The sequence below is a fragment of the Candida parapsilosis genome, contig 005809, assembly GCF_000182765.1.
Source record: "Candida parapsilosis strain CDC317 annotated contig 005809".
Lineage (NCBI taxonomy): Eukaryota > Fungi > Ascomycota > Pichiomycetes > Serinales > Debaryomycetaceae > Lodderomyces > Lodderomyces parapsilosis.
Genome location: NW_023503281.1, coordinates 1,089,043 through 1,101,978, shown reverse-complemented (window position 1 = coordinate 1,101,978; position 12,936 = coordinate 1,089,043). Strand labels below are relative to the sequence as shown.

General features: G+C 38.8%; 6 protein-coding genes and 1 non-coding gene across 7 annotated transcripts; 4 read left to right on the top strand and 3 right to left on the bottom strand. All coding sequences in view use genetic code 12, as the record gives it.

Annotated features, from left to right (window-relative positions):
* Window positions 1–304: 304 nt before the first annotated feature.
* On the top strand, window positions 305–1,333 carry CPAR2_205350 (uncharacterized protein; the record flags this gene model as incomplete). Its single annotated transcript, XM_036809424.1, has 1 exon — window positions 305–1,333. One exon carries the CDS (start codon window positions 305–307, stop codon window positions 1,331–1,333), a length of 1,029 nt encoding a protein of 342 aa, XP_036666062.1.
* Window positions 1,334–1,657: 324 nt separating this feature from the next.
* On the top strand, window positions 1,658–3,148 carry CPAR2_205340 (uncharacterized protein; the record flags this gene model as incomplete). The annotated part of the gene is made up of 1 exon (XM_036809422.1): window positions 1,658–3,148. The coding sequence occupies one exon, from the start codon at window positions 1,658–1,660 to the stop codon at window positions 3,146–3,148; it is 1,491 nt and encodes a 496-aa protein (XP_036666061.1).
* A 240-nt stretch (window positions 3,149–3,388) lies between these two features.
* VMA2 (H(+)-transporting V1 sector ATPase subunit B) lies at window positions 3,389–4,951 on the top strand (the record flags this gene model as incomplete). Its single annotated transcript, XM_036809421.1, has 1 exon — window positions 3,389–4,951. One exon carries the CDS (start codon window positions 3,389–3,391, stop codon window positions 4,949–4,951), a length of 1,563 nt encoding a protein of 520 aa, XP_036666060.1.
* Window positions 4,952–5,035: 84 nt separating this feature from the next.
* On the bottom strand, window positions 5,036–7,435 carry ACO2 (aconitate hydratase; the record flags this gene model as incomplete). The annotated part of the gene is made up of 1 exon (XM_036809420.1): window positions 5,036–7,435. The coding sequence occupies one exon, from the start codon at window positions 7,433–7,435 to the stop codon at window positions 5,036–5,038; it is 2,400 nt and encodes a 799-aa protein (XP_036666059.1).
* Window positions 7,436–8,004: 569 nt separating this feature from the next.
* CPAR2_205310 (uncharacterized protein) lies at window positions 8,005–8,400 on the bottom strand (the record flags this gene model as incomplete). The annotated part of the gene is made up of 1 exon (XM_036809419.1): window positions 8,005–8,400. One exon carries the CDS (start codon window positions 8,398–8,400, stop codon window positions 8,005–8,007), a length of 396 nt encoding a protein of 131 aa, XP_036666058.1.
* Window positions 8,401–8,689: 289 nt separating this feature from the next.
* Window positions 8,690–8,786, bottom strand: CPAR2_it_cp_Pro(UGG)_5. The gene is made up of 2 exons: window positions 8,751–8,786; window positions 8,690–8,725 (listed from the first exon to the last, which is right to left on the bottom strand). It is a non-coding gene; the product is annotated as a tRNA-Pro (tRNA).
* A 1,266-nt stretch (window positions 8,787–10,052) lies between these two features.
* On the top strand, window positions 10,053–12,401 carry CPAR2_205300 (chromatin modification protein; the record flags this gene model as incomplete). The annotated part of the gene is made up of 1 exon (XM_036809418.1): window positions 10,053–12,401. One exon carries the CDS (start codon window positions 10,053–10,055, stop codon window positions 12,399–12,401), a length of 2,349 nt encoding a protein of 782 aa, XP_036666057.1.
* Window positions 12,402–12,936: the final 535 nt, after the last annotated feature.

Genomic DNA, 12,936 nt, shown 5'->3' with positions numbered 1-12,936 from the left:
AAAAAAGGTAGCAAATAAAAAAATGTCTCATCGGCGACACAATTGTTGTGTCATAGCGAAAATGTCGTCGTGTACAAATTTAGATAACCCCCTAAGGTGTGTGTCCTAATTAGGAAGTTTCTGTTCCGCCACTTAAGCAGTCGTCGAAGCTTCTTTATTGTAACTTTCATTTTTTTTTTTTGCTTCGGTCAAAAGTTGAAAAGAGTGGGGAAAAAAAAAAAAAACATAGTCGAAAGCAAAGTTAAATCTGTTTATCAGCACTTGCCCAACTTCCAACCAGAAAGGACACTCCGGCAACAACAACATGATGATACCCATAATCAATAAAAACTCCATTTGTGGAGATAAAAATTACAAGCCACCAACTGCATTCCCCATTGGTCCGTTCAAAAGATACAAACATAACCCCATAATGAAACCCGATCCCGATGTTGAATTTGAGAGTGCATATTTGTACAATGCTACAGCAATTGTCATTGATGATCATGTAGTAATGTTGTACCGAGCTCAAAATAAAGCCAAGTTATCATCTGTAGGAATTGCTTGGTCTTCTGATGGGGTTAATTTCCATAAACACAAGAAACCAATAATAACTGCCACTGAACCTTATGAAGAAGGTGGTGGAGTTGAAGATCCTCGAATTGTCAGGGATCCGGAACTGAAGTTGTTCATTGTTACCTATACGGCTTTTGACTTACATACAGCTCGATTATGTGTTGCAACCAGTGAAGATTTGTTTCATTGGACCAAACTCGGTCCTATTGTGCCACCCACTTGGAAAGATATCGCTGTCACCAGTAATGGAAACAGAATTATCCGTAAAGATTGGCTGAAGTCAGGGGCTATTTTCAATGAGAAGAGTAAAGATGGGAAATATTATATGATTTGGGGAGATTGTCAATTACATTTAGCTGAATCCAAGGACTTGATACATTGGAAGTTGACTAGTAATTCAATCAATCATAATGTCTTTGCCAAGCAAGTTTTACATCGTGAAAATAAGTTGATTGAAAGTGGTCCTGCCCCAATCAAGATGGCTGGTTCTAACAATCAATGGATATTCATTTACAATGCTGCAACTACTGGTGGATACGACTTAGCCCCAGAGACGTATACTGTTAATTCCATGTTGATTGATTATGATAACATCAAGCAGGGCCCATTGGCTAGATTGGAGCATCCTATGTTGAAACCACAACTGCTGAATGAAGTGGAAGGACAGGTAAACAAAGTGGTGTTTTGTGAGGGAATTGTGCAGTTCAAGGGACATTGGTTTTTGTATTATGGACAAGGGGACTCTGAATTGGGAGTGGCAATAGCTAAAGTGACTTAGATTAGAGAAGATATAGTTTGTATTTTGTAGTTAAACAGTCTATTTTGTGTGCAGAGAAGCATGTAATAAACTCGTTTAAATCCAGCCCTTTGCGCGGTTAATGGGTTTGTTTCCTCACTCTCCGTCACAAGCAAAGAGTCTGTTCTCATATTGTTGTGTCCTTGTAAGGTCAAAGTGGTGATTTTCTATTCAAAGGTTTTATACAATAGTACACTACTTGTTTCGAGTTTCACAAAATATTTTGTCTCACAAACAACCAAAGAGATTCCCCCTGAGACACTCCAGATTCACGTTCTTCCTTTCACCACATGCTCTACATGTGTTATGCAACAGAAGAAACATGAGTCAGAATTCCACAAGGACTTCCATGGGCCTGCTGACAGTAAAACTTTGAAACGATTGCAAAGTCTAGCGATACAAGATGACAAAGTGTTGGAGAGTTATGAAGGGCAAATCAACACAATATTCAAGATGGCATCTGTCTTGCAAAGCGGACAGGAAAAGTCAACACAGGTGGCTGATGAACTATATAGTAAGCTACGAGATGATATTCCAAAACCATCGGTGAGCACAATCACAGCTTTAGCGATCCAATTGAACAAGTTGAAAATATTAGACACTAAGCTTCGACTTGACTCTATCGACTTTGCGAAATCCCAAGCGGTAAAAAAGGTTGATAGTTTGAAGATCAAGAGTGAGGAAATACAAAAGGAGATTGATTCAATCCGGTTAAGGTTGTTAAACAAGGAGACTGAATTGATAAAGGCTTACTCAAACAAATCAGACCAGTTGATCAAGGAGATTGACGACTTTCAATTGACCAAAATTGCACAAGTGGAGCGCCAAGCTCAGAAGATCCAATTTCAGCATTTTCGAATCCTATTGGAAGTTGCTTTGCAAAAAAGAGACAATAAAAAGTTATTTCTCCATCATCAGCCAATTTTGATTTTAGATGAGTTTCTTGGTTATAATCTTTCAGCAATCAATCAGTTTCTCGAACGACTTGTTGTTTTGCAAAATCAACTTTCGCGACTATTTGACATCCACCTACCACACTCGCGCACATTGACAAAGTATCTACCTGATACCAAATTTTATGACCTTTTGAAAAGAAAAGAAGTGATGATTACGGGACAAAAAGAATCCATGATCGATGATAATGATGATGACAGAGAACAAAAAGAGACTACACCCATGGGTATAGACAATGTTTCTGAAAAAGTGATCAAGTTGGGCGATGCTTACCAGCTTCCGTTATCTTCGAAAACGTTAAATTTTCAACGCCGTGCGGCAAGATTGACGTCGCCTATTGAGCCTGTTGAGCTCAATAGTATACCAGTATTCAGACAAAACAGTACGAGCTCGTCAACCACTAGAAAGATCACCATTCCGCACCGAATAATTAACAAACCTTTTAACAAGCTATCAATAAAAGATTTTCTCGAATTTATGGTGGTGATTGTGAAAATAGTTGCCAATTTCCAAGTATTATTGGCAACTTTGGTAATTGACACATCAGAGTTTACGATTGAAGATTGGTGCAATTTTGAGAAAATATTGGACAAACTCGCAAATGTTGAAGAGTCGGAAATCGCCACTTTGAACTCTATTCCATCTGGCTCGAAATTCAATCTAACGTCCAATTCCCATGATTTGTTACAACAAGTGTACAAGTCAATTGTAAAATCCACGTATGCTCAAAAGCATCACAACAAGGCTCTTGCTTTTCAAACATTGAATTTCAACAACTTGTTTTTGAACGAGTCAAAGACAAGCCGTGGTGATGATTGGGATTTGATTAGTGAAATATTGTAATAGTCATGTACTAAAAGTCGTATACATTTAGTAGTCCTTATATTTGTATTGGTGTGTGGATGCAAGCCAAATTTCTCTCTCTTTTCTTTATTCGCAATCGAAAGTTTCACCAAAACAGAAATCTCGACATAGCGCCAGCCTCTCTCTTATCGTCAAGCGCTTTATCAATTCGACCCGCCTTCCAATATTAAACAAAAAAGCAATACCACAAGGCCCGTCTTCTAGAAGGATTCCATAAAGATGTCACTTTCAGATAAAGAGTTGTACGAATTGAATAAAAAAGCCGTCACTGAGGGTTTCAAAATTAAGCCTAGGATTAACTACAACACAGTTGGCGGTGTTAATGGTCCGTTAGTCATTGTTGACAATGTCAAGTTCCCACGTTTTAACGAAATTGTCAATTTGACATTACCTGATGGATCAGTTAGACAAGGTCAAGTTTTGGAAATTAGAGGTTCTAAAGCCATTGTTCAAGTTTTTGAAGGTACTTCAGGAATCGATGTGAAAAAGACTAGAGTTGAATTTACCGGTGAAAACTTGAAAATCCCCGTTAGTGAAGATATGTTGGGTAGAATCTTTGATGGATCGGGTAGACCTATAGATAAAGGTCCCAAAATTTTTGCCGAAGAGTATTTGGATATTAATGGATCACCAATTAATCCATATGCTCGTATTTACCCTGAAGAAATGATTAGTACTGGTATTTCTGCTATCGACACGATGAATTCCATTGCCAGAGGACAAAAGATTCCCATCTTTTCAGCCTCGGGTTTACCACATAATGAAATTGCTGCCCAAATTTGTAGACAAGCAGGTTTGGTTCGTCCAACTAAAGATGTCCATGATGGTCACGAAGAAAACTTCTCCATTGTGTTTGCAGCAATGGGTGTCAATTTGGAAACCTCGAGATTTTTCAAACAAGATTTCGAAGAAAATGGATCATTAGAGAGAACATCATTGTTTTTGAACTTGGCCAATGATCCTACAATTGAAAGAATCATTACTCCAAGATTGGCATTGACTACTGCTGAATATTTGGCTTATCAAACTGAAAGACACGTGTTGACCATTTTGACCGATATGTCATCTTATGCTGATGCTTTGAGAGAAGTGTCTGCTGCTAGAGAAGAAGTGCCTGGTAGAAGAGGTTACCCTGGTTATATGTATACCGATTTGTCAACCATTTACGAAAGAGCTGGTAGAGTTGAAGGGAGAAACGGATCCATCACCCAAGTTCCTATTTTGACAATGCCTAACGATGATATCACCCATCCAATTCCAGATTTGACTGGTTATATTACTGAAGGTCAAATTTTCGTTGATAGACAATTACACAATAGAGCTATTTACCCACCAATCAATGTGTTGCCATCATTGTCACGTTTGATGAAATCCGCCATTGGTGAAGGAAGAACTAGAAAAGATCATGGTGATGTCTCCAACCAATTGTATGCCAAGTATGCCATTGGTAAGGATGCCGCTGCTATGAAGGCTGTTGTCGGTGAAGAAGCATTGTCAACTGAAGATAAATTGTCGTTGGAGTTTTTGGAAAAGTTTGAAAAGAATTTCATCAACCAGGGTGCTTATGAAAATAGAACAATTATTGAATCTTTAGACCTTGCTTGGTCGTTATTGAGAATCTATCCTAGAGAGTTGTTGAACAGAATCAGTCCAAAGATTTTGGACGAGTATTACGGTAGAGATAGAGGCGATGATGATGATGATGATGATGAAGATGAAGATGAAGATAAAGACGATGACGATGACGACAATAAGAAAAGAGATACTTTGATTGATGCTTGATTGTGAATCGGTGTTCTAATGCAGATTATCTTTTCGTTGAACTAAATCTACAAAACAATAAATATAAAGCTCTTTAAATGCAGATCATGCGTTTGACTCTTGCTTTTTCAAATTACCAATGTAATTGATGGCTGAACCAGCTTTAAAGAATTCAACTTGATCTTTTGACATTGTATGTTTGGCACCAATTTCAAATTCAGATCCATCTCTTTTGGTAACTTTTAATCGCAATGTTCCCCCGTTATTTCCATCCTTGGCAATCATATCTTTCAAATCAATGGTGGTGATCAAATCTCCCGCCAGTATCTTATCGTAATCTTCTTCATTGGCAAAAGTCAATGGCAACATACCTTGCTTTTTTAAGTTTGTTTCATGAATTCTAGCAAACGATTTCACCAAAATTACCGAACCACCAAGAAATCTTGGTGATAAAGCAGCATGTTCTCTTGCTGATCCTTCACCATAATTGTGTTCAGCAACAACAACCCAAGGCCTCTTGTCTGCTTTCCATTTCATCATCAATTCTGGAATACCATATGAATCACCATTCAAATCGTATGCTTTATTGACCTCACCAGTTTCTTTATTTACAGCACCAATTAGAGTATTGTAGGAAATGTTTTCCAAGTGTCCCTTATATTTCAACCATGCACCGGCAGCGGATATATGATCAGTAGTACACTTCCCTTCCACTTTTAATAATACATTAGTTGACAACTCTTCACAATTCCAAGGTTCGAAAGGTTCTAATAATTGCAATCTATCTGAAGTTGGGCTAACAGAAACAGGAACTTCTGGTTTGGGTTGTGGATTTGGTTCAGGGTAAAATTCTGATCTACCCTTGATGAATCCTTTATCGGGCAAATCAACACCTTCTGGTGGCTGAAACCTAAATTCAGTGCCATTTTCCAATCTAATGGCATCAGTGATTGGATTGAAGTTGATGTCACCTGAATAAATCATTGCTGTAACCATATCTGGCGATGTCAAAAAATTCATGGTATTTCTATTTCCATCATTTCTAGCTCTGAAATTCCTATTGAAACTGGTAAATATAGCATTAAAATCCGTAGATGTCTTAGGAACATCAACTCTGTCCCATTGACCAATACAGGGACCACAAGCATTCGCCAAAACAATGGCACCATTCTTTTCAAATGTGCTTATAAGCCCATCCCTTTCAATTGTAGCTCTAATCTGTTCCGAGCCTGGTGTAACAAAGAATGGTATCTTTGGCTTCAATCCTGCTGCTTCTGCTTGTTTGATAATAGATACAGCTCTTGACATGTCTTGGTAAGATGAGTTGGTACAAGACCCAATCAATCCAGCCGACACAGTTGCTGGCCAACCTTCCTTTTGTGCAGTTTCTCCAAACTTGGAGATCGGTGTTGATAAATCCGGTGTAAATGGACCATTTACATGTGGTTCCAATTCAGAAAGGTTGATTTCAATAACCTTGTCATACTCAGCACCTTCATCAGCTTGCAAGAACTTGACCTCCTTGTTGACGGCATCTGCTGCATTCGCTACAGGTTCTCTTTTTGTTTCAATCAAGTACCTCCTATGGGCATCTTGGTATGGGAAGATGGAAGTGGTAGCACCAATTTCAGCACCCATATTGGTTATCGTGGCCATACCAGTACATGACAAATTAGCAACTCCATCGCCAAAGTATTCAACAATGTAACCGGTACCTCCTCTAACAGTCAATATACCTGCCAAAGTGGTAATGACATCTTTGGGTGAGGTCCATCCCGACATTTTACCAGTTAATTTGACACCCAAGACTTTTGGAGCTTTCAACTCCCATGGCGTTCCGGTTAATGCATCAACAGCATCGGCACCACCGACACCGATGGCAATAGCACCGAGACCACCGGCATTTGGTGTGTGTGAGTCGGTACCCAACATCATCAACCCAGGAGCTGAGAAATTCTCCAACACAATTTGATGAATAATACCTGATCCTGGTCCCCAAAACTGAATACCGTATTTTTCACCACAACTTTGCAAGAAATCAAATACTTCTTTATTAGTTGCAATGGACTTTGTCAAATCAGTAGAAGCACCATCTTTACCCACAATCAAGTGGTCACAATGTATAGATGCTGGTACTGCGGTTGAGTTCATACCACAAGTCATGAATTGTAGCAATGCCATTTGAGCAGATGCATCCTGCATTGCAACTCGATCAGGATTCAATTTCAAATATTCTTTACCTCTGATATCGAAAACATTTGATGAAGTGAGACTTTCCTCGGGATTGCATAAATGAGAATACAAGATCTTTTCAGCAAGAGTCAACGGCTGGTTATTGATTATTTTTTTAACGGTGGCAAGTTTATCAACTAATTTGGAATATGGTGGGGTTCTCGATTCGTACTCTGGAGGAACTGGGTAGCTGAATCCCTGCGTAGCGAAACATCTTCTGTATAATTGGGATAAAACCGTATTACCCTGTCTTGTAGTTCTAGCTCTTAGCATAGGTGGAGGGGGGAATGTAGGTGTTGTGTAAAAAATAGAGTGAATTAAATAAAATAGTTGTGTATGGACCAATGGATTTAATCTGATTACTTTTTTGATATCTTTGATATATGTTTGAAAAATTGCAAAAAAAAAAAAAAAAAAAAAAATTTTCTCTTTGTCTTATGACTCAGATTAGGAATCAATTTGCCGCGTTTTACTCAATATGGATTGTTATGTTGCAATAGAAAATTATTTCAATGATACCGGCTCATGTATATTACAGAGAGTAGAAAAGAAAATTGGAAGATACTGAATTTTACTGAACATCAAGAGATACAAGCTTCAGAACTCTGTTACAAGCCTCTAGCTATTCCAACAAGCGGTGTTATGGAAAGATTATTTATTTAGAAATAGCTAGAGAAAAATGATCTATTTGAGACGTCCTATAGATTTACTGAGCTTATAGAAAATTCTCGGGCTATTATAGTACGTCCCTTCTTATTGATTCCATGCCATGGGTGAGATATTTCAGGTATACCTTTTGAATCACCTCCATCAAAAGTGCATCTATTGCGTTATATTTCCAATCACAAACCTCTCCATGCTCTACTGACCCATCCGCAATCGCGTATATTATCATCTTTAGCATCAATCTTGAAATTGGTCTTTGGATCATCGTATTTTTCCGAAATACCTTCGCCTGCTGGTTTCGATATACAGACATATCTCCCATCAGGCAAAAAACACCTTAATTGGGACGACGGGTATGGGCAGGGACAGAATTTAGGTGCATCAACGCAAATTCCGGTATCGGGGCACAAATATTTGTTGCATTGTGTGTTGAGCATCAAATTCTCATAATCTTGTGGGTTTTTGACACCTTGAGCATGTTGTGATCCTCCACCAAATTGATGATTAATGAAATCAAATAGATTCGCTGACGTGAGAGTGATAAGCAATAGTAGTGTAACTAAATGAAACATTGTTATGGATTCTTGTAGCAAAATTTGATGAGTGTATTTCTCTTATATTTTGATAACACGTCAAAGATTTTTCACCTCTTTCTCATGATGATAGCGCTACCGGTTACTGGAAACTACAAAAGACATTAAATCTCTTTCACTGGCCCGTGAAAGTTAGATTGATAAATAAATTTATGATTTCTCGGTCATCGCAGTGCTGGTAGATGAAAGAAAACACCCAGATCACTGTGACATCAAAGTTATAAAGCAAAAGAGAAAAGAGCATGGAAGAGATGTAAAAAAAAAAAGCGGGGCGAACTGGGAATCGAACCCAGGGCCTCTTCGAAATTTATTGCTCAGGCTTGAGAATACCCAAACGAAGAATCATACCACTAGACCATTCGCCCGAATTATGCCTTGTATTAGTGGACTGAACTCTGAATACAGATCTCTAGTGAGTCCTGACTCAAACTAGTGTGCTTGGACTGACAAGTCTTTGTCACGGAAGGGTCCGTAGAATTTAGATCTTACAATGTCGTATTTGTTTGGGGACATTTGTCATATGTGTTCATGTACTTCTTGATTGAAGTCAGACCAAGACTTGATGATATGTGCATAATCTTATATACTTGTGTGTATTGAATGTTTGATCAGTGATAGTGTCGTAAGTACAATCCATAATTTGATTATTCATTATTCTTCATTATTATGTTCTGATTTCCCTTTTTCCTTTTTCTTGTCGGAATGTCCAATTCTTTGCATATTGTTGCTGGCTGGTAACTCAATGCAACACGCCTTATTGCATGTAATTTAATTCCTAAATAAGAAATCCAATGTAAAGACGAGCAGGGTCATACCCCTAACACTTTGATTCGACTTCCAGAACAATGCATGATGCTAAAATAAAAAAATAAATTGAAATACTCAGTTGAAGACGACAATAAGCAGTTGTGTAGGTCTATGGATACACTGTTGATTAATCAGTATCTGTGTAAGCTATTTTAGCATATTTGAGCGGACAAAAAAATGTCAGGGTAAATCTTAAAGTTGGGTAATTTTGCACCATTTTGGTGCAAAAAATCCAGCTTTGAAAAAGAAAAGCTTAGCTCGACTAGCCTTCAATAATGCAAGACTACCTTCATGAGAAACAACAATCTGAATTGAGATGTATCTGACCCAGAAATTGTACATCGTATTAAGAGGTTATTTCCCAAAACTAATTTCAAAGTGGCTGCAAAACGTTCAAAGTACATATATAAAGAGTCCCCAAAAATCCTCTGCACACCCGAAATTGTATATATTCCACCTTGGAGTAGTCATTTATGACCTCTCCAAATTCAAGCAGTAGCAGCTACCGAGAGGAAAAAAATTGACAAGAGTAATTCCTTTTCTCGACTTTATAAGACAATGTCGGATATTATCCTTTACGTTCCAAGCCCGTGGTAAAACACCGATTTTTGTATAAACCTACCAGAAGCTTTAACGCCATTTTTCTAGATCACACAGCCTCCATCTATCAACTTCAAGTGTGATTTATAACTTGCCCAGATGAAGAACCTCAAACCAGTGCTACCAAAACGGAGAATAAATCTCTCGCGACCAAAGAAAAATATTTCAAGAATCGAGCTTTATAAACTTATATCCATCATCAATAAGTAAGTGCATCCAACATCATGAGCAACGAGGCCAAACGAACGGCGTCAGATGTACAGCAAAACGAAGCTGGTGTACCAAGAGCTAACGTCCAGAGCCCACCTCTGTCCGCACCTTCGCAATCGCAAGTTCAACGTCCAGCCCAACAACAACAGCAACAACAACAACAACAAGTTAGAAGCAACCAACCCCAGTACTCACAAGCCGACTTGAATCGAATAGTTCTTGATTACCTAAACAAAAAGGGTTACCACAGAACAGAATCGATGCTTCGATTAGAGAGCACAAACACACCAACCCCTGCTGTAGCTCAGGCTACTCCAGCTACTGCCGAATTAGCCTCACCTGATGAATTAGTCGTCAATGTGGAGGACATATCAAACAAAAATGACAAAGAGTTACAAGAGCTCAAGGAGAAACAATCAAAAGTGGAGCGTGAGCTTCAAGAGGCAAGGGATCGTGAGCTGAGATTGGCCAAAGAAGCCGATCTAAGACAATTGAAGGCATTGGAAGCTAAAACTAGAGTTGAGAACGATCCTGATACATATTTTATAGCGTACTCAATGCTCAGGAAGTGGGTCGAGTCTTCATTGGATTTGTACAAGCCAGAATTGGCCAGAGTGTTGTATCCATTGTTTATGCATTGTTTTTTGGATTTAATTACGAAAGGGTATGATGTTAAAGCAAAGCAATTCTTTGACAAGTACAAGTCGGATCACTTGATTTTACATGGTGTTGAAGTGAGGAAATTTGCAGGGTTATCGTTACCTGAACATATACAAGAGAATGAAGTGGCAGTAGCGTATAGAAAACACAGGTACAGAATATTGGTTTCAAAGACTTCACTCAACTTGTTGTTGTATTTTCTTCATGAAAACGAGGCTGTTGGTGGTGCAATCTTGATTCGTATGATTAATCAATACTTAGATCCAGTCATTTCAAAAAGTAGACCTGACAAGATTGACCAAGAAGGTGAAGCTAATCCAGAGGAGGGTATATCTGAATACTTGGCCAACACAAATGAATTGGAAAAATTCAATAGTGAAAAGGAGGTGAAGCTAGGAAAAATGCCATTGGACACTGAAGTCAGTAAAGAAGTTGAGGCGGAGTTAAAGATTAAGGATGAAAAAATAGCACCAGTGAATGGCAAAACTCTCAGTGAAGAGTTCCAAGAATTGACCAAACCCGATGCAGACTCACCAGCAAAGGATTCATTGCCATTACCCATGAAGGACGCAACTGACATCAGAAAGATGATTTTACAAGTTGAAGACTCAAGGTCCAAGATAAAATTGGGAGCAATCCAAGCTAGTGCACCTTCAGTTTGTATGTATACCTTCCACAATACAAACAATGAAATGACATGTGTTGCTTTTAACGAGGACTCGACGCTTGTTGCTGCTGGTTTTCAAGGCAGTTACGTGAGAATATGGAGCTTAGACGGCAAACCTCTTGAGTCTTCACTTAAAAAAGATCGCAAAAACCATCAGTTACCGGAAAATTCGAGAAAATTGATCGGACACAGTGGACCCATATACGGAATCTCATTTTCTCCAGATAACAAATTCCTCCTCACGTGTTCTGAAGATAAGACAATACGTCTTTGGTCTTTGGATACATACACCGCATTGGTATCATATAAAGGTCACAATCAACCCGTTTGGGACGTCAAGTTTTCTCCATTAGGACATTACTTTGCAACAGCTTCACATGATCAAACCGCAAGATTGTGGGCGACTGACCATATATACCCATTGAGGATATTTGCTGGACATATCAACGACGTTGATTGTGTGGAGTTCCACCCAAACTCAAATTATGTGTTTACTGGCTCTAGTGATCGGACATGCAGAATGTGGGATGTTCACACTGGTCATTGTGTTAGGATATTCATGGGCCATACCAATGCCATTAACTGCCTCGCTGTGTCGCCTGATGGCAGGTGGCTTGCCAGTGCTGGAGAAGACAATGTGATCAACTTGTGGGACATTGGCACCGGTCGAAGACTAAAGACAATGAAAGGCCATGGTAGATCCTCAATTTATTCCTTGTCCTTTTCGCGCGATGGTACAGTCTTGGTTAGTGGCTCTGGTGACAATAGCGCGAGAGTGTGGGATGTTAAGAAAAATACCAATGATGCAGGACCTGAACCCGAAGCGTTTGTTGCTACAGCTAATGGGGAAGGCGGAGAAGAGAAGAACCAACAACAGCAACAACAGCAACAACAGCAGCAGCAACAGCTAAACAGGAGAGATGTGATTGCAAGCAGCGACCACATGACTGCTTTTTTCACAAAAAAGACGCCAGTGTTCAAAGTTCATTTTACCAGAAGAAATCTTTGTTTGGCTGCAGGTCCATTCCAGGGGTAAAAAAAAAAAAAATTAAAATCGTGGAGAAAGTATCAGGTGTGGTTTACATTGTACTATAGTGAAGTTTGATAATGTACGATTATGTGTAAAAATTTCTCTTTCTCTCTTTTTCTTTTGTTTTTTGGTCCTGACTTTCCCATAACAAACTTCTTGGCAAGCATGTAAGGGGGTAAATTGTTTGACAACAACTGGTCTCAATTGGCTTCAATGAAGTTACGTCACCACAATTGTATCTTACAACGTTGAGAGGTTGCTTTACTTTTCAATACTCGCCACGACTCAAAGCAATCATTCCACATTCCACGTGCTCAATTTGTTTCGTTTTGTTTGTGTTGCTATGAAATTTTCACTGCAAAAAAGGTTAAAAAAAATCGAAAAAGTGGAAAATGTGTGATTGCCATTTACACTAAAGTTCATAGAAACAGCAAATATTGTAACTGCTGTATTTCATTCTCAAGTCATTTTGGGGGCACGTTTTTAAATGACGTGAGGCTGACACAAATTCCAGCAGCAATACACGACAACTCTATTCGAG